The sequence below is a fragment of the Electrophorus electricus genome, chromosome 3 (genome assembly GCF_013358815.1).
Source record: "Electrophorus electricus isolate fEleEle1 chromosome 3, fEleEle1.pri, whole genome shotgun sequence".
NCBI lineage: Eukaryota > Metazoa > Chordata > Actinopteri > Gymnotiformes > Gymnotidae > Electrophorus > Electrophorus electricus.
This window is the reverse complement of record NC_049537.1, coordinates 13,394,312-13,419,774: the sequence shown is the minus strand read 5'-3', so window position 1 is coordinate 13,419,774 and position 25,463 is coordinate 13,394,312. Positions and strand designations below refer to the sequence as shown.

Genomic DNA, 25,463 nt, shown 5'->3' with positions numbered 1-25,463 from the left:
CCAGTCAGTGTGAATTTAATTCAAGACCAGATTCATTTGTTTCTATCCATGGGCGTATTTTGTCTATTAGCATGGCTAACATTAACCAAAAACAGGGCATGGATATAAAGTTAACCAAAGCTATTTTGAAAAAACAGAAAAATAGCTAGCTAGATTGCTAGCTACATATATTACCTTCTCTTTAGTAATGTCTATTGCAGAGAGCAAACAAACATGAATGAAAGTGATGTTCTTGTGTCTCACTGCTGCAAATCAGATCATTTGAGCCTTATTAGCCATCTCATCTAACTGCTGTCCCTAGCCTTTTTCTCTAAGTGGGAAACCTAAAAAATCTTGTCCCATGGTTGTTGTTGCTTGTTCGGTCCTGTAACTTATTTTTGCAGCTTTTTACACATCACAAACATACCATTTCTCCAATACAATGAAGCGACTGTAGAGAAAATGTTGACTAAATAACAGACAGCATTGACCAAGAAATACCTCCAAAATGGAAATTAAATCTACAGTGCTGTCAACATGAACATTAGCCTGCAAATGCAAATGTTTAGTCATCAACTATAAATTATATTTTTATATTATTTTTTAAATGATATTTTTCACTTGGTAATTTAAATTCTCTTTTTTTCTGTTCTGTTATTTTTCATTTGGCTAACGTTTGGTTTGTTTCATCACGCGTAGGCTATTGATCCAGTACTGATGTAAAACTAGTTGTTTTTTTTCAGGGCAACAAAAAGGCGCACGTGGTTTTAATATTCACATTAAAGTCATCTTACTAACAGTATTGCCAATAAAAATAGAAAATGCTCTCAGAATGTCTCTGTGAGGCATACCTATGAAAAAATACTTTAATTACTGTATTGGGACATTTTGACAAAGGAGTGAAGCAGAAGTGAGATAACACAAATGGACTGAATGACAACAAAAGAGCAAAAACAAAAGGGGGTGGACCAAGGGCAAAATTTAATAAAACAAAACAGGGAAAAGGTGAACGGATGATTGTGGGCTTAAATAAGGATAATAAGGTAAAACAGGGTTCAGATGTATGTAATGATCAAAAAGTGAGTGATTGGGAATGTGGAAGTGAATCAGTGATGCGATTGGTAGATAATGTCATGACTGACGGGTTGGAATCGACTGATTGGCTGTGTGTGTGTTTCTCTGGGTGGGCTGGAGCATGAAAAGAATCTTTTGTTATCTCTTGCCATAATGGAGACATTACAAATTCTAATCTATAGGAAAAATAATGTAATATGCAAATTTATAATAATGTAAATGTTGACACATACAGACAAACACAAATGTGAAATAACACGCAGAGGAGAGAGAGTATGTGTGTGTGTGTTAAGCAAGGATAAAGGAGACCTTGAGCCGACAGAGGTGACCTTTGAGGCCATGGATGTATGATGGATAATAAATGTCAGTGGTGAGGGCTCACAGCCAACTTGCTCTGATGGATTAATGAACTACAACAAACACACACACACACACACACACACACACACACACACACACACACACACACACACACACTTCCAAACATGAATGTGTGGATGAAAAAGTAGTAGGGTTTTGCATTGGTTGGCTAAGAATTTTTGCTAGTGTTTACTTTTTTAAATGAAACAAAAAATGGTACAAAGGTTGTAGATAATGTCGGTATTAGAATGTCTTACTCATTGCTAGTGCAAGTTTTGTCCATGTCTGACAGTTATTGTGTCTTGCTGACCATCATGAGGTTTGGTCAAAGCCTGTCTTTTCCAGTCATCATAGCCTTCTGCTGCATTTGTATACTCAAAAGTGTATTATCTCATTTACAGGCTGCAGCCTCACCAAACTGATAATAAATGATGCTCAACAAAATTCTGACAATTAATCTGCCAGAGCCTCATGACTGCTGAGATTGAAGTCCCAAATTGCTTCCATTTTGTGTGTGATTGGACAGTTGGTCAAGAGAGCACTAAAAACTGCAGTCACCTTTCTGACACTATTCAGCTGTTGAACTGTGGGAGATGTAATACCTCCTATAATGATAAAGTATGTAATGGAGAGGGAGAGTGAAGTATGGTGTCAGCAGGTGAAGCTCCTTTGGTTTGATATTAGCCTTGATGTACACCCCGATCTGATTTAGGGAGAACAGTGTTATGTGCTCTGCTGGGTTCCTGAGCTTTAGCCACTTGAAGCTTCCATGCTGCTGCGAAGATTAGTATTGGGGCGTCGGGTTTTTTCATTGCTTCCTTTACCTTTTCATTCAATTCACTACCACTCCATTTTCACAAGGAGCACAGGCAGGGAGAAGAGAGAGAGAGAGGTGTTAACTTCATACTGCTGTAATGTTATGTTAGATATTGGTATTGTTGTACCATGGAGGGCATTATATGGGCATTATATGCGTAAATGTATGTTTGGAAGACATGACTCAAAAGGCAATCAACAGGATTTCACCTTCAGCTCTTCTCAAAGTCACTGTTTACTAAATTAAAATGTTTTGCTGTGGACCGCACTCCTCTCTGATCCCTCATTTAGCTAAGCATTAAAACCAAATGAAAGCATTAATATTAATTGCATACATAAAACACAGCTGTCTCCTCTCTCCTGTCCTTGGAAATGACTGAATACCACTGTTGCCCCTCTGGAAAAATATGGCCTGCATCTCAATCTCTGAGATCTGTCCTGCAACCAGATTTTGAAGCTTCCATTCAATCTGCCATAGGTTATGCAAAGCTGTCTAGATCAAATGGGACTTCACTGGGAAATGAAGCAGCCTGGAATTTGATTCCAGGTTGGAATCAGGTTGATTGGTTGGAGTCAATACTAATAGCAGAAATTTGCCACAAACACTACTGCATTATGTGAGTAGTAGACTTTGATATCTTTTGACATTTGTTACAATAATAACCAACTGAAAAACAGTCAAGAACATCACAGTAACAGGCAAACACTGGGAGCCCATCGTCCTGAAGAGCAGAATCCACCATGAAAAATGGGAGGCCGTTCTGTGCCAGCAGCACAGAACATATGGGATTTGCACTGATCTAACCTTGGAGACGATGATGAAATTATTTGCAATGCAGAGTTCATCTTGGCAGACTTGAATTCTGCTGTACTGCAATGAGATCAAAATGATCAGATCTAAAAACCAATGCATGTGAGTCTGTCTGTTTTACAGAACCATATCAGCAACACACTATCTTAGGCCAGTGTTTTAAAAAAACCAACCAAACAAAAAAAGGCTCAATAATATATTAAATACCAGTGGGGTTTTTTTTGGGGGGGGGTTAGCAACATGTTTAACACATTCATTATTAAGTGGAGTGAGGAAATTAAAATTTTGCATGAGACTGAACAAAATGCTGGCATTATTCATCAGTACCAATGCACCAATGGATGGAGTTGAGTGTTTTGAGCACATTTGGTTTGCAGTTGATTTCTGCACGGGAGCTCGTGAGGACATCCTTTATTCTGGTAGAAGAGTGGAAATAATTTTTTTCTTTGAGGTTCATGCCGGTGCTTCTCTTCGCCCCCTCTTTTCTCGCACACACACTGTTACATAACAGGCATGTGATGGCTTTACTTCATGATGATGGTATGCCCCACCCCCTCACTGTTCCTACCCCTGATACCCAGTGGAAAGAGAAAGAGAGTAAGGGAGACCGAAAGAGAGTCTTAATGATTTGCTGTAGTCACTAAACAGGGCCCAAGAGCAATTCTGCAGAGCATAGCTGCCCTCTGCTGTTGCGTTAAGTACTATGGAGGCTGCTTACACCATGCATTCAGTGTATTACCAGCCTGCAGTCCAATAAAGCTTCTCTTAATGGCAGCATATGTCCAACAAGCAAAGCACACGATTTGAGGATTTTATGCAAATATGACACCAGCACAACAGCTTTGTTTAATATCCCTTCATTTATATACTCTTTCCTGATTGCAGGCAAGCAAATGTATCACTTTTAACAATATAAATTGTATCAAAGCAGCTTAACATAAGCACCCAATGAACAGCCAAAGAGGAAAGATGCAAGACATTCTGCAACCCTCACACTTGATTTTTTTTGTAGCGTTGACTCCAACTGCCCTAAAAATTTGCAGATTAGATTTGACCAACTTAGCTTTACTGAGTTTGTGCTGAGTAAAACTTGCAGTGTAAAACTGGGATAAACTCATGGTGTAACCCCTTCTGAACAGCCACTCATTGAATATTGTGTCCATCTAATGACACCAGGAGTAGCTAAGTGCTGCTAACCACAGAAGGCATATTAATTTTGCAATTTAAAAAAGTTTCTCTCCGAGTGTACCTTGAGGACCCGAGTGTGCATACTAGAATTTCCATGACTATTGGGGTTAACAAGTACTCAAGTACACAAGATTTGTGTGGAAATTTAGACTGGCAAGCAAACTACACTGATAATGGAACAAAGCAACTGCTACACTACAGCACTTGGTCTAGGTATACTATATTACATTTGATCAGAACCACTTCTTCATTTGCAGAGGACTGCATTTGTTTAATGAAGTTACAGTGTTTGTGAATGATCTGCCATCAAGATCAATATGTTCAGTGTGTGAGGGTACAACGTAGGATAAATGTGCGCCGTGTACCATTTGCACTATATTGAGACCAATTACTTCTCTTGTTCTGCTACATGATGGTTAGCTTGCTTATTATTTCTAGAGTGATTATAAAACAGCCAGGAACAATGGTAGCCAGCAGCACAGGGACATGCTCCATTTCTTAAACCAGAAGGGTGAACGATAGAACACTATTCACAGTATAACCGTTCACTTAGAAAAGGATCAGGTCACAAGTGGGTTTAAGGCATTAATACTGTATGAATTAAATGATTCTCATCACAGAACAGGGAAAATAATGCATGTGCTAGAAGCTGTCAAATCAACTGACTAATGTGTGACATGAATCAAAGTCTGTTCTAATTAGGTTAAAATGGGTCAAATTTAAAAGCACTTATTAAAGAGATTGAGGCTATGCCAGGTGAGTGCCTTCAAAAGATAAGGAGAGGAAAAAGAGATACAAAAAAAGAGAGAGAGAAAGAATTGAAGAGAACACACAAACCACATAAAGTCAATAGACATATTCTTCTTAGCACTCTCTCAGTCCCACAGGATTATTGGTCAACACATTTTTACTCCTCTGAAAGAGGCTGATAGCATTGTGTGACTAAGTGTTACCTAGGCTAATAGACAATACCCTAGGCTTAACACATCCAACACCTGACAGCCATTGTACTAAAATACAATTCTACCCACTTCATTTATGTCTAAATAGAGCTTAATCATCATGAATAAAAAAAACAAATCACCCCATAAGCTATTATGAAGAATCAATGGTGTAGTCAGTCATTTATTGGGGGTGAGAAGCAATCAACATCCCCCAACAAACTAATGACCTCCATTGTATTCTGAGGATAATTGACTTGGAACTTTTATGCAAATGAGGTCAAACAGAGGAGCCAGTGATAAAGGTGCAGGCTTCTAGCATAAACAAAACATTAGCCAAAACAATGGCGCTGCTTTGGCTGCATACCCTGCGCTCAGCAGCCATTTTAGGAGCATGAAATGCAATGTCTCACATGTAGATACTACTGCAGTGAATTGAGGAAATTAAGCGTACATGAAGAATAGTGAGGTAAACTGGCAAATTACTGACCTGAGCACATGGACCACTTTCATTTTTAACAATAACAAAAAATGAAACAGTTGGAGAAACACTTTTCTGGGACCTCCAGAGCTGAGCTGTGACTCAAGCTTAGGCAAGGCTAGAAGTCTGGGTGTGGGTGGAGAGGGGTTGCACTGCTACATGGTGGTGTTCACTCCTAATCAGTCCTTCCACCCTCCTATGCATCATCACTAAGGTTTATGTTAACAGCAATAGTCTATGCTATTCACCATACACCCACAATTTGCATTACCAGTGCTTTTGGTGCTGACTCACTTGTCAGCAGGCACTATGGATCAAAACCATTAACCAAATGGTTTAACTCAATCCGCTACCCCAATCTGCTGAGTCAAATAAACTGAATACATTTTATTCACTCCAGTTGTACAAAATGAGAAAAAAATAACTGCAAGGTGTTCAATAGTGCTGCTTTACACACAACTTCCATACAGGATGAGGACGAAGAGCAGTATGTGTGCAATATGTGTTGTGGTCTATTGTCCATCAGTAGCCTTGATTAAAAATCTACTGAAGTATAACTGAGAGCATTCTTCAATTTCCTTTGATGCATGTTTTTCAGTCACACACAACTAGTCTGCATGCAGTGATGGAATGCATTGAAATTTAGGAACAGTAACAGTAATAGTCTGTAAAAGCTAAAGAAGACATTGAAAATACTTTTTTTTCCAGACACAACTTGCTTGTTTTTATGTTATTGTATTAGCTAGCTAAGCATACTACTTTCATCCTGCATTATGTGAAGCTAACATAATACCTAGGTAGCTTTGTGATACAGATCTGTCTCACTACACTAATGCTCCGAGGGATGGTTTTCCACAGATAAAGCTCGTGTCTGGAGAACCAGCCTTCACCGTTTTAAGTGGGCTTACCAAAACAAACATTGTTCTTTACATTTTTTTATGCCAACTTTTGATCCTAACAGAGTTTGTCTTTCCAAATTTTAATTTTCTTCTACTGTCATTCCTCAGTCTGTCCAGAAAAAAATCAAGAGTTTCTACATGGAGTAAGAAGGCCAGTCTCTAAGTGACTGCAGATGCAAATCTAGTAGATGAAACCTCCATTTGTTTAGACATGGTCGCACTACAACCCCTACATGAAATCTTCAAACCTGGCTGATGATGAATGTTAGCAAATGTTTTTTGTTTTTTGTTTTTTTTGATTAAAAGGGATTTTTACACATTGTTTTCTAATGAATTCCGTTATAACTTAATTTTTAACATGAATACTCTTTTTAAAAATTGTATTTTAATGTTTTATATAATAATTCTTATGGACAAATTTACAAGTTGATGTGATTAATAACAACATATATAACTAACACATTAGTTAGCATAAGCTAGCTTTGGCAGAGGTTATGAATTGTGCTAAGGTGCCTTTATCTTTCAGTGCTGTGTTTATTTTCATGATTTGATGTATTTAGTCACTGTAGCTTTCATTTTGTTTTAATATAGGTATTTGTAAAAAGCCTTGCAAGCCATAATTGCTTTTGCTTTGTGAAGCCAAAACAATATAATAGCATTTATGCATTTTTTAATTTGTTTGTTTATTGTTTAGATGTATTCTGGTATAGTTAATGTTTAGTAGGGCATGACATTTGTTTCATACAAATGTATGTAATCTCCAATTATGTTCATGGTCTTTACAAAACACAAAAAAAGGATGGAGAAAATGACACTTTATCTCTTGTTGGTCATTGCTGAGACTCCACCATATTATTTACATATGCAATGAGTAGAATCAGGAAGTGTAAACAGGACTATTTATTGAACTGCACCTTTGCAGCATTGCAACAAGGTAAAAGCTGCAGCAGGAGCCAAGCATTTGCTTATACTCGGCTCCTTCAAAATGTACATGGTGATCTCATCTTCTTTGATCGATGTAAACAAGATCAACAATACTGTGAGAAATAACACTGTCACCTTGAGTGCATCAAGGGCTTTTTGCTCTCATATAAAGCAAGAATTTTTTAAGTCACTGGGCAGAGATATTCAGCTGTACTGGCTCACAAGGCATGAACACAGTCTTTGTGCTACTGCTTTTCTGTACACACAAGCACAGATCCAGCAGCAGTCTAAGTCAGAACTCCTGAGAGCATGAAAATGGATAATCCTTTTTGACTCTCACTTACAAAGGAGGTCCTATTTTCAAAGTGATTTAGGGACAAAACAGAGGCATTAAAACCTTATTTGACAGCGTGATTATTGTGAATACAGCTATTTTTGTTTTATCGTTATCATTTCTCCTCTTTACACCAAACCATGCATGCCACCAATCACAGAACAAATGGTAGCTGTTGCCATGGAAACGTTGTTGGAGCTTGAATTGGAGACAAGAGCTTCTCCAAGGCTACCCAGTCTCTAAGCGACTACAGGTGCGCACCTTGTAAAAATCTCCTTCATTTGTAGAGATGTGAAGGCACTGCAGTTCCTACTTGGAGCCTTCAAGCCTGGTTGATGATAAATGAGAACAGGGACAGTGGATTTGTATGGTGAGCCAAGAAAAGTGCTAAGGAGACATTAGACACTTTGTGACATATACTACATTACTCTCTGCAATATGGAAGAGCAGAGACTACACTAATTAGAAAGGGAGGCTACCATTGCAAGAGTACATCCATTATGAAGTCACAACTACAATGATAAGTTCTGATTGAGAAAATAGGAGTTCCATCATGTGAGAATCATCATGTGAAGGCAAACATGGTTGACTATACACAGTTCCTGTGATGTAAATGTGAATATTCACCGAGATATCTTGCTAAATGATTTATGCTACCTCAAGTGACATAATTAGTCTGTCACCCACCCCACTGGGCACATTTAGGATAAGCATGAGATCTGAAAAATAAAATGGTCTCCATTCATGAAGTATTACATCATCTAAGATGTCAAACTATAATAATTAGGCACAAAGCAATTGTTCCCCCAGGCTTCCCTGAATTTGACAGGTTATGTGAGGGTCATGCAAGCTGACAAAGATACTTTATGTGCTTAAAGTCATGACCTTGGGACATTTAACAGTATCAACTTTTATAGAAGGTCATGTGTCTAAATAGAAAATGTGTGCCTCATTGTGTATCGATCAGTCATTGTGTACAGTTAGCTTAGGAACCAAATACAATTTTGACTGAAGCTCATCCAATGACAGATTGATAAGGATCAGGATTGATATTTGGTAAATGTATTCTGGATCTGGCTATTAATTCTGAAGATGTCTAACATCAGCACATTAGAGTTAACTCACTCATGTACATGCTAAATTAACCACTTATGAGCACTAGCAGGCTAATTCTAAGAACATAACATTAATGTTGTAAGTAGTACCCATGCATGACTCATATTGTACTTAAAACATGTTTGAGTGTAAATAACCGGTTTAATGTAATCAATTCAGTTTTAGAGACTAGACTGACAGGAATAAAACCTTGTAGAGATAGGACTCATGCTTCTTTTTCACCTGGCCAAAATGTTTTTATTTCAGTTTGGGTTTTTCATTATAGTATTAGGCTGACCTATTGTTCAAGAATTATTCAGTACACCTGTAGATGCAGAAGTCACACTTAGTGATAGGGTATCACTTAAAATTCCAGTCACACGTACGCCACGCACTAACAATCGATTAGAAACCTCTTGAGAACACTTCAGATTGCTCGATTACAGGTGTCCGAACAGTCAACATCCTACCTTTCACCGTGTCCTCTGAAAGGTTTGAGGCGCCTTCTTTGTCCGATGAGCTTGGAATGGGTTCGTCACCCTCAAAGAGCTGGTTTACTTCTCCCTGGATGTCAGACACGCCGCGCTCGCTGTCGCCCTTAGAAAAAGCGGTCACCGTAAATCTCTGGCTCATGTTGTCGCCGGCGCCCTGAAACGGTCTGCAACGCGACGCTGTTTGTCTGTCTGTCTTGTTGGCGATGCTCGGTGGAGGAATTCACTGGTGATGCAGATACAGATGTGAGCAGCCACAAACAGCGGTGCACTAAATGACAGTAACAAACTATTTATATGTCTGGGAAAAAAACTCATTCACTAGGCTACTAGAATAAAACGTGTTTTATTTTTAGCTACGTCTCCGGATTCAAGACGTGGCCTTTTTGTTCGTATGAGATCTTGAATGAGTTGCAACCAGCTCATCAACCGGTGTCTGTGGCCAGTTTTACATCCGGGTCCTAGTGCCTACAAGAATGCCTACAATATGCAAGCAACGTACGAAAGTACTAACTCAGACTCACACATGAATTTATATGAAGAACTAAATGGAAACAAACAACAAATCTGGAAAATAATTAGCAAAGGTAGTGTCATATATATATATATATATATATATATATATATATATATATATATATATATATATATATATATATATATACACATTAACGTAGCCCATATTTATAATTATTTCCATATATGGATCTGTTTCTATATGGGCGTAACTTTGCTTTGATAAGTACTGGAGATATGAATGCGGACCGTGGTGAATTGAGTTGCATGCAGCTCAGCGGTCCCTCACATTCGCATTGCCTTTAAGAAATCGCATTTTCTGGTACGCGCGTTCACTGACAAGAAATCAGCGCTGAGCCTGAAAGGTAGCGATTCACGAAAGGTTTTTTGGGTCGCGTTTGTCAAGCCTGTTGAGGTTGAACAATACAAGTATTAACACTATGATTAGTGTTAGCATTATGGTTGTTTTAGTTCAATTATTTTCTGTTTATTTTGATTTAAAGTAATTTAAAGTCAGTTGTGGCATGTTTATTATCTCGGCATCGTCTGACAAAATATAAGCCAGCAAACAAGCTTTTTGTGTTAAAAGCCTAAATCACGTACCAGTGCTTAATAGCTGAAAAGTAATATAACTGTGGTTGGTGGCTTCTAATTTTTTGTGCTTAGAGCTGGAGCTCTCTGTGGGCATTTGTTTATTTATACAATATAATACAAATATGGTAATAGAACGTTGAATTGGTTATGAATAATGCAGTTAGCCATATTGCATGTCTAAACGTAAATGGACAGCAAGGGAGTGGCTTTCTAGCATGACCAGAATCAGTAATTGTACCAATCCTGGGCCATTTATTAAATTGATTCCCCTTATGGCAGTACACTTATAAAAAAGTAATAGGGACAAGTTCCCAGTGTCCCAAGTGTAAATTAATCTTGTGTCTGTATGTATTTCATGTCAATGTATGTATTTTGCATTGATATATATTGGATTTTTGCTGTTTTTACACGCACACACACACACACACACACACACACACACACACAAACACTGCAGCATCGGTGATGAAGGACCAGGAAACACAGTTAGTTTCCCCCCTGACTAGCGGGGGAAAATAGGAGACGTTAAGAAGAAAATATGACACAGATGGTAGTTCTAACTAAATAAATTGTTGAGAGGCACATGGCATTCTAGATGTCCTTCTCGTGCTCCTCTCTGCTTTCTCCACTAGCCCACTCCCCTAGTCCAGTGGCAGGTACCACACAGCCCAGCCCAAGGTTAGGCCATCTCGGCAACCAAAACAACCTGAACGTAGTCTTTAAATCACACAGGTGCATGTCACTCATGCTGCAGCCTGATCGGTGTTGTGTTGTGAGATACTCCAACACTTTGCTCAACCTCTTAGCCTGTTTCAGTCTCTATCCCCAGGGGCCAGTAAGGGGTGAGCCATTCCCTATGTACTACAACCTCCTTCATAAAATGGGCCCTCCCATGGTGACTGAAGCTTGAGGAAGCTTTCTTTCCTGTGGCAAGAGTTAAACAGCCACATTCGCATCCTGGATAAAAGTAGATGCCCCTGCCAGCGTGGGATGTATGCTTGTTTTTGATGAATGTCAGCATCATTCTGGTGATCTAGTACGTGGCATGGAGGTAGTGCCGGAGTTCCTCAGAAAACACCACTCCATGCTTGGAGCTGGGTGGCAAGTGTCTGAGTGAAACACTCCATGAGTCCATTGCTCTGTAGATGAAGCTGTGTGGTCTGATTCTTCTACATGCCCAACTGGTTGGGCAGACTGGTTGCATGGTGGTGGGAATAGGGCCCAGGACATCCACTGTGACTGTTAGGTGAGACCCAAAAGCACCTTGTAGCTTGGAAGGTGTATATCTGCCATGTCCCTCATTGTCCCTCTCTTGCTGGTCACCGTGGCCTCCCTTGCCAACTTCCCCATCTAGCCACCTCGCTGTTGGCTGGTTAGACCTGTTGGGCAGAGAACAGGTCCCGTGTTCATTGCCCCATGGCCCTTCCCTCTTTCGTCTGTTCTTCTGACTAATGGGGGGATATAGGGAGAGGTTAAGTAGAAGATAAACACAACACAGACAGTAGACATTTCTAAACACTAATTAAAATAAATAAATAATAGTAATAATACATTTTATTTATAAAGTACCTTTCAGGGTACTCAAAGACACTTTACAGCACAAGAACACATAAAAACTAAGAAAATTAAAGTAAGAGTTACAGTAAGAAAATGGCAGTACAAAACACAACTATAATAAAATAACAAAGCAGTGGGGCAATGAAAATAAGATTTACAGATGAGGAAAAGCAGTCTGAAAGAGAAAAGCTTTTAAATGCTTCTTGAAGGTGGATAGTGGTGGGCAGAGATTGAGATGCAAGGGGATGGAGTTCCACAGCTTTAGGTCAACAATTCTAAAAGATCTATCATCATACATACATAATTTGGCAGGAGGAACAGACAGCAAATGAGCATCAGCAGACAGTAGCGACCGTGAAGGAATGTGTTAAGGAATGTGAGCGGTAATCCGAAGCCAGACCATGTAAATACTTAAAAAGCAGAAGCAAGATTTGGTACTGTATGTGATAATGGATATGAGAGTCAGTGTAGGTTTTTTAACTTGGCGGGGTGTGTGTGTGTGTGTGTGTGTGTGTTATATTTTACCATGACCAAATGTGCGTGAAAACACTTGCTACTGAATTCTGCACATATTGGAGCTTCTTGAGAAGATTAGCAGGGAGCCAAACCAGTATTGAGTTGCAGTAATCCAGTCTGGATGTAATAAAAGCATAAATTAGAGTTTCAGCTACTTAATCAGGGAGTGAGGGATGCAGTGTGGTGATATTTTTTAAGGTGGAAGACGGCAATTTTGGTGATGTTATTAATGTGAGCCTTGGGAGAGTGTAGAGTCTATGATAATACCAAGTTTTCAAACTTGAGTCACAGAGGACATGATAAAATCCAGGATAGATAGAGTGGGTTGACCATTTTTCTTGAGGAATGGAAGGGTATACTATAAGAATGACTTCAGATGTACTGCTATTTAGTTTAAGGAAGTTCAAAGAAATTTAATGTCAACCAGGCAGCTTATTAGTGTATCAGAGGGCTTGGTGCAGATGTAGATTTGAGCATTATCTGCCTAACAGTGAAACAGAAGACAATGCTGTCAGATAATATCGCCAAGTGGAAGCAAATAGATTATGAAAAGAAAATGGCCCAGAACTGAACCATGGGGTTCACCATGAGTGAGAGTAGAAGGATCTGACCTGAAGCTGCCAAGCGTGATGAATTGTTGCCTGTCAGTGAGATATGACCTAAACCAAGCATTTGCTGTGTCCGTGACACCCGTGCAGGTCTCTAGCCTATGCAACAACATATGACAGACTGTATCAAACACTGCAGTAAGACCCAGGACAAGAAGTATGTTCACTAGACCAGCACTGGCTTCCAACAACAGATCATTCATGACCTTTACGAGAGCAGTTTCAGTGGTGTGATATACTCTGAATCCAGACTAAAACTGCTCAGAAAGATTGTTGGTGGTATAATCTGCCCCGTTTTGTCGGTGTTGTGCTGAATTCAGTACCTCACTGAGAGTCATTCCCTTGTCAGGAGCGCATGCAGTAAGACTTTCATTTGAAAGCAAATGCATTCCTTTTTTATATTAGGACAATATCGATCAAAAGAATGATGTATAGCACATTTCAGTCAACACTGATGGAAATTGTTGACTGACAGAGTAGAACTGAATCTTGCGGTAGGTTACAACTTTCAGTCAAAAGCGGAGGTAATCCCTGTCTATTTTAGTTCTATACTGTTCAAAAATTAGTTTCAGTCAACAAAGAGTATTTTATTTCAGCATTTCATAACCAACATAAAAAATCCACACATTATGGAGTTACATACATGAAACATATACAGGAAATATAAACTGGTTATTCGTGTCTATATGGCTAAAATAAGATAATATAGCTAATATAATTTTGAGCTGGGGTCAAGAGAATGAAAGTTACAATGGTATGCTTTTTATGACAGTGTCACCTCTTAATTCTGACTACAGCGGAAATCCATCTGTGAAAGTGATTTTAAAAATGATATATTCTGGAACAATAGTAATCATACAAACACATGTAATTTTAACAATTAAAATCAGCATCAACCTAAAGCATTCTAGCACCATCCTTTTTTTATTTGCAAGCTGGACACAAGTATTCTTTATTGACTGGAGGCTTCTAGACACAGTCATGGTGGTACCATCTCTCACAAAAGTCACAGCCTCTGCAAATAAATAAATAAACTTGGATATTACTATCATTGTTTACATTTCTAGTCCAATGTCTTATTATTCCTCCTTAGATAAAAAAAAAAATGATGCAGTGTGCTTTATCGATAATGGTGAATGGTGATTTTGTGATAAACCCAAAAAATGATTTATGTAAAGCCATTATAAATGCATTCTTAGTTAATACTTGTTTGCTACAGCAAAGCCCTGCAACTACTAGTCCTCTCACACCCAAAAAGTAAACCATGAGGTTAACAGCAAAAAAAATGATATTGGAAAGTAGATAAATGTTTTTCTGAACTATGAACTATCTGGGTTCAATCTATCTTTACCTGGGACTGTTGTAAGTTATTATATAATATGAATGAATATCCCTGAGTGGCATAGCTTAAGTTGCAGTTTCAAGTTTTCCGCAATTGCACTTTGAACTGCTATGAACTGTGCATTATGTCCCGTTTCATTTTCTCACATTCCTTTAAAACTAGCAAACATTCAGGACTCATTTTTATGGACTTGTTCCTTTGGTACATTTAGAGCTGTTTGAGAGAGAGGACTGATTCAAAACAAAGGACCAATACAATAATATCAAGGAAGGAACATTAAAAGTAAGCTTTAAAATGCTTAAAATACACTTCTGTCAGGATAGACTAGTGAGGACGAGAAATTTTCTTTTGTAGTTTGTATCAAATGGGAAATATGCTTAATCTGTTAATATCAGATACAACCTTAACTATGTTTACATCATAAATGTATTCGCAGTCATTGAGAGATAAAAGGATTTCTTGAATTATGTAAATTTGCATGGCTTTTTCTCATCAAATGATTGAAATATTAATTCATGAATCCCTCCCTCTTTGAGGTTTCAAAGAGGATTACACAGTGTAGCAGAGGGATACAAATAGCTGCATAAAGTTTATAGGGTTTGTTTTGTAGTGACAATAATACTCATTTAAAAGAGATTATCTGATCTGTAGTGTGTGTTGTTCTCTGATTGAACAATGATTTCTTTTTCATTCACTGGGAATGAGTGACTGGGTGCAAAGTTTGGATGTTTTTATGTTTACTGTTTTATAATAATTTCTATGAAGTAAAACCAAGGAAATATTACCAGCCTTGATTGAACAATACATTCTATTCTGTTCTATTCTGAAGCAAGAAATGTCATTTGGTTGCAAGAAATGTAATATAAACACAGCTAATATAAAATATTCTCCTTAAGGAGCAATTATGTGTATACACTCACCAGACTTTATTGGAGTCACCTTGCAGGTGAACAGTTCATGCCCCAATTATTGACATGTGGAAAAAAAAAAAAACCTGCTGTAGCCTTTGTGCGTGGTAGGTCATTCTCATCTTAGCAGTGCCGCTGACAGATTTTAAAACTCCAGCTTGCTGTCAGTCATGGCCATGCCAGTGCCAGTGATTTCTCCACCAGTCAGCAGTAGATCTGTGGTCAGATACTGGCCAGTGAAAAACTGGTTCAAACCAGATGGTTGACACATTGTGGATGCTAACAAATGGTTATCGCCTGGAAAAGATAGCAGCGGGCAGAAGGCCTCAGGTTAGACCGAGGAATCAATGGAGGGGTCTCCTGAGAGATTACTTAACTACTTCACTGTGGAGGGATTACATGTATTGCATGTATACACTGACCAGCTTCAGTAATATAAGTAAAATATAAGTAGTTGCTTTAGAGAAATTAATAAGCTTGGTTACAAAACTCTCATCAACATGGTGAAAAGTGGAAAGGCGGTTAACAACTGAGGGGCAAGACAGAGTGAGATCTAAGGGCCCAGAAGAAATCTGAACATTTGAGTAAATGTTGCTAACCTTCTCATTAAAAAAAGACAAGACATCATTACAAAGGACTGTTGAAGGGGTTAAAGGGAAAGCTTATTAATTTAGAAAAGAAGGCTCTTGGATAACTACAGCAGTTGGTAATATTGTTCAAGTGAAAGTCTGTCTTCGCCTTTTGCTGCACAGTTTTGTAAAACAGAATGTGTTCTTTATAAGCAATTGCTTGAACTGTCAGGTTAGTTTTCTTACTAAGGTGCTCCATCCACTTGCTTTGAATAATCTGAGCTCTGAGGTAAACCATAGGGCAGGGTGACAAAAGGTCACAACTCATGTTCAAAGAGGAACATGCTGGTTAAGTATAATTGAGACATTATCAGTGTAATGATTGATCAGAGTCACAGGTGATGTTAATGACTGTGGGAAAATGAACTGGTTGAGGGTGTTCATAAAAGCAGAAGGACTGACATTGCTAATATTTCCAAAAGTGATATATGAGGAGTGTGTATGCTTGTGGAGTGGTAAGGCAGCCCAAATAAAAATGATCCATTGCCAGAGATGTGAAAATCAGCAACATGCACATTAGAAGGTGAGGCATGAGGAGTAGTACAAATAAGGTCAAGGATATGTTGCTTAAATTGAGTGGAAGAGGCTACATGTTGGGTTAGATCAAAGCAGTGCAACAGGTTGAGAAAATCAGCAGAGTGAACACATATGGCATCAATATAAATATTCCAATCACCTAGCACCAGAGGTGGGTAGTGACGTGCTACATTTACTCTGTTACGTTTACTTAAGTAACGTTTTGAAAATATTATTATACTTTAAGAGCTGCTTTAAAAGAGGATAATTTATACTCTTATTCGAGTACACTTACAAAGTCAAAAATATACTTTTACTCCGTTATATTCGTCAACGTTCCTTGTACGTTTCGCCACAACCTGTCAAGTGTGTGAGGGTTAATGAAATTCCTAAAGATGATCACTGAACAGCAGACCGATATAATGAACAGGGGTCAGACCCATTTTCCAGCGTGGGACTCAAATGATCGCATTTATGAATAGTAGCTTGCGGTATGTCGTTGCACACATATTTGTGTGTGAAATCGGTGCTCTTTCCTAATGTGCATTATTACCATAAAGGTAAAATGTGGTCCGGTATCAATAATATGCAGAAAAAATGGATGTCTAGCTAGCTACGTTGCTATAAACTACCTGCAGCAGAAAAATAAATACATAAGCTGAACTGAACTCATGGGCTGTAGGAATGCAAGCCCCATAGAGGCATACTTTCGAGATTATAAAGATTACAAAGATTTTGAGGTTATACAATTTGAGGTTTGTTATTGACATATGTTGCTATATCTGTTGATCACATGCAAGCGCTGTTAGCTAGGCAGTGTAGGATATCTAGCGACACATTCGATCTGACTAATCGGTCGACAAATTGCAAGTTCAATATAACGAACAGCAGGCTGTCTAATAAGTGAACTTGTTGAACAGCTCGGAATATTCCCAGAAATTGTACTAAACTAAGTGGTCACCAAATCCAATATGATGTTTGTGACTTATGTTGTATGCGCAATATTTAGCCGAAAAACGTCATATCTTAAACAACACTAGAACTAAGTGGGACAAAGACCCAAAGAAAAATAACTTGTGTGTTTTTGCATGCTCACTCCAAATACGTTTTCTAAATTTCTCTATCAAATGTATGATTCCCCCCCCCCCCAACATTGTATTTACGTCTACATGTATGGCATTTGGCGTACATCTTGCTACCAAAGTTCTTTTAGCTGTCTATTTGGATATGAGAACTAGTTTACTACCGATTACACTCACATATGTATGGCAGGCTTATAGAAAATCGGTACCAAGGAAAGCGGAACCCCTACATATTGGCATACTATTTCTGTAGGCAAAAATATTGGCGAAATTCATACGCCTGTACAAGACTACATATTTTAACTATAATAAGCGGTTTGTTTACGATTAAGTAATATACGTATTGTAAAATTCACTTAAAATAATGCCTGAGAAACATCTTTAAAACAGATTTGAATTTAGCCTAAAAAGAACTGTGTGGCCAAATACGATTTAAATATGGAAATAATCCAGAATTGCTGTTTTAATTACAATTAATCTAAATTGTCAGATTTTAAAAACCTTAAACCTCCACGCTCTTATCGAACTAAAACAATATTGTGCTCTTAAACTCCATGGTGTCACAATGTACTCTTTTGCAAAAAGACAACATCTATGGTAGGGGGCAGTAAAAGAGAGGTAAAAGGACTTGAACTGAAGAGAAGAAGAAAATCTTCAGTTAAATGAACCCGAGTGGCTCCAGTATTTCTTAACCTGGGACCTATTATTATATAATATGCATGAGTGGCGTAGTTGCGGTTTCGCGCTTTTCCGAAATTGCACTTTGAATTGCTATAAATTGTGTATTATATCTCGTTTCATTTTCTCACATTCTCTTCAAATGGCTAACATTCAGGCCTCGATTTTAAGGGCTTGTTCTTTTGGTACAGTTTGGGCTGTTTGAGTGAGAGAGAGGACTGAACCAAAACCAAGGACCGATACAATATCAAGGAAGGAACATTAAAAGTAAGCTTTAAAATGCGTAAAATACAAAGAGAGACTACTGAATGCGAAGCATTTTCTTTTATAGGTTGTATCAAATATGAAATATGCTTAATCTGTTGATATCGGATACAACTTTAACCATATTTACATCACACTGGTATTCGCAGTCGCTGACAGACAAATGGGTTTATTGAAATATGTAAATTAGCATGTTTTTTTTTTAATAATCAAATGATTGAAATCAGAAAATTTGAGCAATTGTTGTTTAACTTTCTCATTTAAAGAAAGCCAAGAAGTCATTACAAAGGACGGTGGAAGGACTTAAAGGGAAGCGGAAGAGCATTACAGTGTAGCAGAGGGATACAAATAGCTGTATAAAGTTTGTTTTGGCTTTGTAGCAACAATACTGTGCACTTAAAAAGATTATCTGATCATTATGTGTGTACTGACATGCTATGATTTCTTGTCCCAGTGCATGTAGTGATTAGGAAATTGATTTTATGGACTTGTTCTCTTTAGAGCTGTTTGAGAGAGGACTGAACCAAAAGAAAGGATCGATACAATAATATCAAGGAAGAAACATTAAAAGTAAGCTTTTAAAATGCTTAAAACACTCCTGTCAGGAGAGAATACAGAGGGCAAGAAATTCTTTTGTAGTTTGTATCAAATGGGGAAATATGGTTAATCTTTTGATATTGGATACAACCTTAACCATGTTTACAACACAAATGTATTCACATTTGCTGGGAGACAAACAGGTTTATTAAGTTATGGAATATGGCTTTTTTTTTCCCCCTCATCAAATGATTTGAAATATGAATTCATTAATCCCTTGCTCTTTGAGGTTTCAAAGGGAATTACAGTCTAGCAGAGAGATACAAACAGAATAGTTTATAGGGTTGGTTTTGTAGTGACAATAATACTGTGCATTTAAAAGAGATCATCTGAACTTTAGTGTGCTGTTCTCTAATCTGCTATAATTTCTTGTGTCCCAGTGCATATAGTGATTAGGAAATTCAAGCCATCAGACTGTGAAGCTGTCCGCACAATATTTCAAGATGGAATCCAGGAGCACATCAGGCCCGCATTCATCTATGCCATTTCCCAGCCACTCCACATTTTTGTGACACTGTGGTTTTTCACCATGGGTTATATACTGGGTGGAGAATCTGTTTTCATGGCTCTGCTGGCAGGAGGTTCCTGGGTCAGCTTGATTTATTACTGCAGCTATGAGCTCTATGCTGGTTTTGTCCGGCTAAAACTGTGCACAGACATGCGGGACATCACTGGCCACTATCTCCATAATCCAGACAATTGCTTCTGGGTTGCTGAGGCAGAAGTCAATGGAAGACCTCAGCTCATAGGTATGGTGGCTGTGGAGGGCAAAAAAGTACCAGATGGTAACAGGCAAAAGACTGGGGAACTTTTCAGAATGATCGTATCATCAGCATGTCGTCGAACAGGGCTCGGCTTGCGTTTGTATAAAAAGGCCGAGGACTTTTGTAAAGAGCGAGGGTTCTCAAAGATTGTACTTAACACTAGCTCCATTCAGACATCAGCTATAGCACTTTACATTAAAATGGGTTTTATACATGTTCAGACTCACACACGCAGTGAAGCTCCCTCATGGGTGATCAAAATGACCAGAATTACAATTCTGAAGATGGAGAAACTGCTATAAATCTTACACACTCTTTAGAGATTTTTTTTTTTAGTTGGTTTTTATTTAATCAAAGGAAATACTTGGGAAAAATAAAGTATTCATGCACAAGGCAATTATCACAGTAAACAAACTGGACTCAAAAGTCAGTTTTTTAACAATACATGAAATGAGGATACTTTATCCTTAATATTTTTAAAAGTATATTTTGTACAAATATTGTCGTGGTAGAACATATTTTAATTCCCTTAACCAGTATGCTAAGCTTAGAACACTCTGAGTAGAAATGTATAGTGCGGATAGATGGATAAGTTGTGAAAAAATATGCTTACATACAGGAAAACAAGCAATCTGTACATGTTTTTTTAAAATTTCTTTACCAATGGCAATCTACATACAAATTAATTCACTGTAAGTACACAAACATGATTGGTCATTTCTGCACCATGTGTCTGTTCTTCTCCTTTTGCTAGTCCAAAGAGCTCAAACAAAGCAAACTATGATGTCTTGCACCCTAGAGTATAATTGTTTCTCTGTTTTTGAAAATTTAAGGGCCAAGCAAAGTTTATAGGGTTTTATTAGGATATTTCTACCATTATTATTTTAAATTTATTCACATGGAAGTTAATTGTTAACCATTTGGTGAAATAATTTTAAATCACAATGAATATGTTTTCATATAACTGTCCTGAATTTGTGTTCACTTGGTATAAGTGACTGGGTACAAAGTCTAGATGTTTTTTGCTTGTTTTATATTAACTTTTATAGGAGGTTAAAACTAGGGAAATATTACCAGGACATGATAGGACAATAAAGGTTTTGTTCTGTTATAGAATATAACAGAACAGAGCAAGAAATGTTATTTGGTTGTAAAAATGTAATGTAAAAAAATTCTCCTTATGGAGCAATTACATGTATTGCACTGTATACACTCACCAGCCTCTTCATTAGTCATTCCCCATTTATTGCCATGTGGAAAAAATAAAAAACACTTGTAGATTTTTGTGTATGGTAGGTCATTCTCAACTTAGCAGTTCTGCTTGACACATCTAAAAAAAACTCCACCTTGCTGTCAGTCATGGCCATGCCCATGTCAGTGATTTTCTCCACCAGTCAGCAGTAGTTCTTTGGTCAGACAATGACCAGTGAAGAACAGGGTCGACTCAGATGGCTGACACATTGTGGATGATGACAATTGGTTATCACCTGGAAAAGATACCATGCTATCTCCAGGTTTGGAGTGAGGATCTACTCCAACTGGTAGAAGGCCTCAAGTTAGACCTAGGAACCAATAGAGGGATCTCCTGAGGGATTACTCACCTACTGCACTGTGGAGGGATTTACATCCTCCCGAACGTCTGGGGTTCCCCCAGGAAGAGCTGAAGGAAGTGACTGAGGACGGACACTTCTGCTTGCCCTCTTGCCACCACATCCATGAAATGGATTAAGCAGAGGAAGAATAAGATGAGGTGAGAACAAATAGGTTTATATTCTGTAATTGTTCACTAACGGAATCCAGCAAGTGGTCATTGTGTGGTCATTGTGAGGATACAGAAAGGAGAGTCACTGCAGAGACAATATGTAGCAACTATAATGTGTATGGTCCAAAATCTCAAAAATGTTTTTCACACCTTGTGGAAACCATGCTACAAAGAACTAGACCTCATCTGAGAGCAAAAGCGGGTCCTACCTCATATTAATAAGGTGATCCTAATAAAGGGACCAGTAAGTGTATGTATATGTTTGTCATTATTTTTTACCACAAAATAAATGACGTGCAATATACAATACTTTACAAAAATACAAATCTTTAATGCTACACAATTTTAGGCAAGCACTAGGGGGAGATAATTTAGCCCAACCTTGTTCTAGTATATTAATAAAAACTAAAGAACAAAAAAACTAAAAAAAAACCACTTAGCAGTGTTTTTCTTGGAGGATTCTATAGGGACTTTCTTTCAGGATTTTTGTCACGTTACGGCCCCTCCCCCCCAAACGTCTCAGTGTGTGTTCATCCGTATGGCCACGCCCTACCTGTTTCACGCCTGATCCTTATTGTGTGTCGTTAGTATGCATGTAAGAAGTCTTGTGTCTGAGTAGCGGTTGTTGGCGATGTTTAAACCCGGTTAGCATGTTGTCTTTTGTGTCACAATAAACGTTGGCTGTGTGTAACACGACTCGTCGTCGCATCCTGCTTTACCTCCTCGCGTCACAATTTGGTTAGTACTTGGTTTCACTATAAACATAACATTATTGATTTTCCTGACATTTACCGTTCAGATTTAAATGTGAAGCAGGTGTGATCTTGTCTTTTACCATCATGGTGCTGCTTCTGGGCTCATGATGCGGTTCTCCATATGCGACTGAGAGTATTATAAGTGAATAGTTGCATACGCTGTATGGAGGATACCACTCACCACTCTTAACTATGGTTTCCATAGTTATGAAATGTTAGAAGGAATATATTGTAATACCCTGGCATAAGAAACAGTGTGCATATATTCATATCCTGTCACCTTACATACTAAGGTAGCAATATTCATTGTGTTCTTCTGGAATGCTTTATCAGTCTGTCTCATTGCAATGAGTAGACATGGATCCTGCTCGGTGGCCCTAAGCAAAAATGATTATGGATGAAATATGCTTATAATCAAATTATAATGCATCTTAATGAAATATTAATGCCTGAATAATGGGCACACACTCTTCCGTCTTTAAGGTAGCAGACATCAAACTTTTGTTTTCCATAAACAAATCTTCATTTCACCTTCAATAAAGTGTATGTAAAGGACATTGTAACAACTTTTTTAAGACCTGAGCCAGCTATTTGGGTATGATAAATACTGTAGAAGCTTTCTTAAGGAGTGTCAACTTGCTGATTTTTTTTATAGCTCAAACCAAACAGGAGGAAACCACGATGAAGTCATTTATGATCAATTTTGTTGTCTCATCATGCGGCATTTCCAATTTACATCTTTATCCACGTCAACATAAATTTGTAGATGCTTCATTAAATATTCAGTATATATTTTATGTGTACACTTACATGTATTGCATTTAGCAGGTGCTCTGGATGACACTTAGTTGTCCTATTAGAAAAGTCTCCTTAACTAGTACACATAAAATAGACTCCAAAAATACTAATAATTAATAACTAATAATTACACATTTTAAGTGAAAATATAAATATTAAAGTGAAGAATTTTTAAGTGGATTATTAGGTTACATTCAAGTGTGTTTTAAAGAGATTCTTCAGTCCATGTTTGGGTGCCAAAACAAAGAAGAGTCTTGATGTTTATCTTCCATGAATCTTGAAGGATGGTGGGTCAAGCTGAGTCATACCTGAAGCTTGTTGGGCTCTTTGAAAGGTATAGATTGGATTTTCACCATAGATTTTCACCATCACCATCAATTAAGCAAGGAAGGGCTATTTTTGTCCTTGTGTGCATGCATCAGAAATTTAAAACTGATACCAGAAGCTACAGGAAGCAAGTGAAGTGAAAGCAGCAGTGAAGTGACATTTGAGAACCAACCATGAAGACCAACAATGCTGCAGCATTCTGTATCAGATGCAAGGGCCTGATGGCATGCAAAGGATGACAGACCAGGAGAGACTTGCAGTAGTCAAGCATGGAGATGACAAGAAACTGCACATGTACCTGGGGGGCTTCTGAATGCTTAAGTGGAGAAACCTGCATGAGCGAATCAAGTTTCTGACATAAGCTGGATCCCTGTGAGTCCTAGTTATGACAGGTGTGTAGCAGTCTGGTCTTTTACACATATTTTTACACACATTTTTCAGACATGCCAATACCACATGTGGCAATAGGTGGTGCCAATGACACACAACTACTGCACACCTATAGTAATACCATTGGCATCACACTGTACACCTGTCCCCTACTTTTTATCAATGCCCATGCAAGCTTCTTGAGTTTGCCCTTTTCCACATAGAAGGTGGTGAAAAAACAGAATATTAAAACATGAAATATGAACAAACCATGATTGTTATTTAACAGTGGATTGTCACATTCATTGACAGTCTACTGTTAAATCAGATTTTACCCCAAATTGATTTAAAATGAGTGTCCTTCTGAATGTTTTAAAAATAAAAAGTGTCATTTCTGAATTTTCTATACAAGATATGCAAGAATGTTCACTTTCACTTGATCATACAAGGTCATATGTTTTTTAAAATAATGCCTCCATCTGCTGGATAACAACCACTACAACACCTGCATACCAGTGGTATGTCAATTGAATTATTGAAAACCTGTTGCTGTCATGGCACGGCTGCCTCTTCCAAGACTCCTCCCTATGCTCATGTGATGTGTGTGTGTGTGTGTGTGTTTGTGTGTGTGTGTGTCTGTGTGTGTTCATGGCCGCACCCCTCTCTTGCATCACACCTGTTCTGGGTTTTCCATTGTTAACATATGCATTTAAGGGTCTGTGTTGTCAATAGTCTTTGTCAGTGATTGACCCATGTGTGCTGTGCTGCAGCTAACCATAGTTGTTGATTGAGCCTGTTGTTTGCCTGAGTTGTTTCATGTTGCTCATGTTCATTGTTTTTCTTCTCATGTTTTGGTTTCTCTTGTGTGTTAAACGTTTATGTCGCAACTTGTCTCGGTGCCCTGCCTCGCCTCCCATCACAACAATAACAATAACAGCAATAGCAGCAACAACAACTAATATAATATAATATAATACAATGCATAAAAGAAAATGTTTTTAAAGGTTTTCCCCCATGGAGGACTAGCAATTTGTGTGAGGCAGAAATAAATGTCATGTAAAACAAATTAGCCTTTTAAAAGAGTTCATTATCAGTACTAAACTAACAAGTCTAAACTTCAAGGTCCCACAGGTGGAACCAGACTCTCATTTTTCACTCTTGTAACTACATACCTTTTACATTATTTTCAGTCTAGTTACTGAATTATTCACACTGCTTCCTGTATAATATGCTGTCAAAATAATAACTGAATAATAAGCCTGCACTTTTAGAGGTTATGTCAAGATTTAATATGAATCAAGCCAATCTGACAGGCAGGAAATGCTAACTGATTTCAATGAGTAGTAGGAATAGTAGTAGTAACTATAGTTTCACTCTGTTGAACTCCACTGCTGACTCATTGCAGACTGTTTTGACTTAGAGTACACACCTGTTTCTAAGGTGAATGACACTGGCTGGAGTCCAAAGCAAAGGGATGTTGAGAAACTA

The 25,463-nt window shown here is 38.0% G+C and overlaps 2 protein-coding genes across 6 annotated transcripts in view; one reads left to right on the top strand and one right to left on the bottom strand.

Moving 5' to 3' along the window:
* slc12a5a (solute carrier family 12 member 5a) overlaps positions 1 to 9,781 on the bottom strand; it is a 113,826-nt gene extending 104,045 nt beyond the window's left edge. For both annotated transcript variants that reach the window (XM_027000666.2, XM_035524458.1), the window contains exon 1: positions 9,373 to 9,781. In XM_027000666.2, the coding sequence (XP_026856467.2) occupies positions 9,373 to 9,535 (163 nt within the window). In that variant the 5' untranslated portion in view covers positions 9,536 to 9,781. The remainder of the gene's footprint in view (positions 1 to 9,372) is intronic.
* A 5,011-nt stretch (positions 9,782 to 14,792) lies between these two features.
* On the top strand, positions 14,793 to 21,229 carry nat8l2 (N-acetyltransferase 8-like 2). 4 transcript variants are annotated; one of them, XM_027000690.2, is made up of 3 exons: positions 14,793 to 14,808; positions 19,105 to 19,173; positions 19,581 to 21,229. In XM_027000690.2, coding segments are annotated over exons 2-3 (687 nt in total). In that variant the 5' UTR covers positions 14,793 to 14,808; positions 19,105 to 19,172; the 3' UTR covers positions 20,267 to 21,229. The 4 variants fall into 4 exon arrangements, with proteins under 4 accessions (XP_026856491.2, XP_026856490.2, XP_026856493.2 ...); XM_027000689.2 differs by lacking the exon at positions 14,793 to 14,808 and adding an exon at positions 18,325 to 18,606; XM_027000691.2 differs by lacking the exon at positions 14,793 to 14,808 and adding an exon at positions 18,923 to 18,964.
* Positions 21,230 to 25,463: the final 4,234 nt, after the last annotated feature.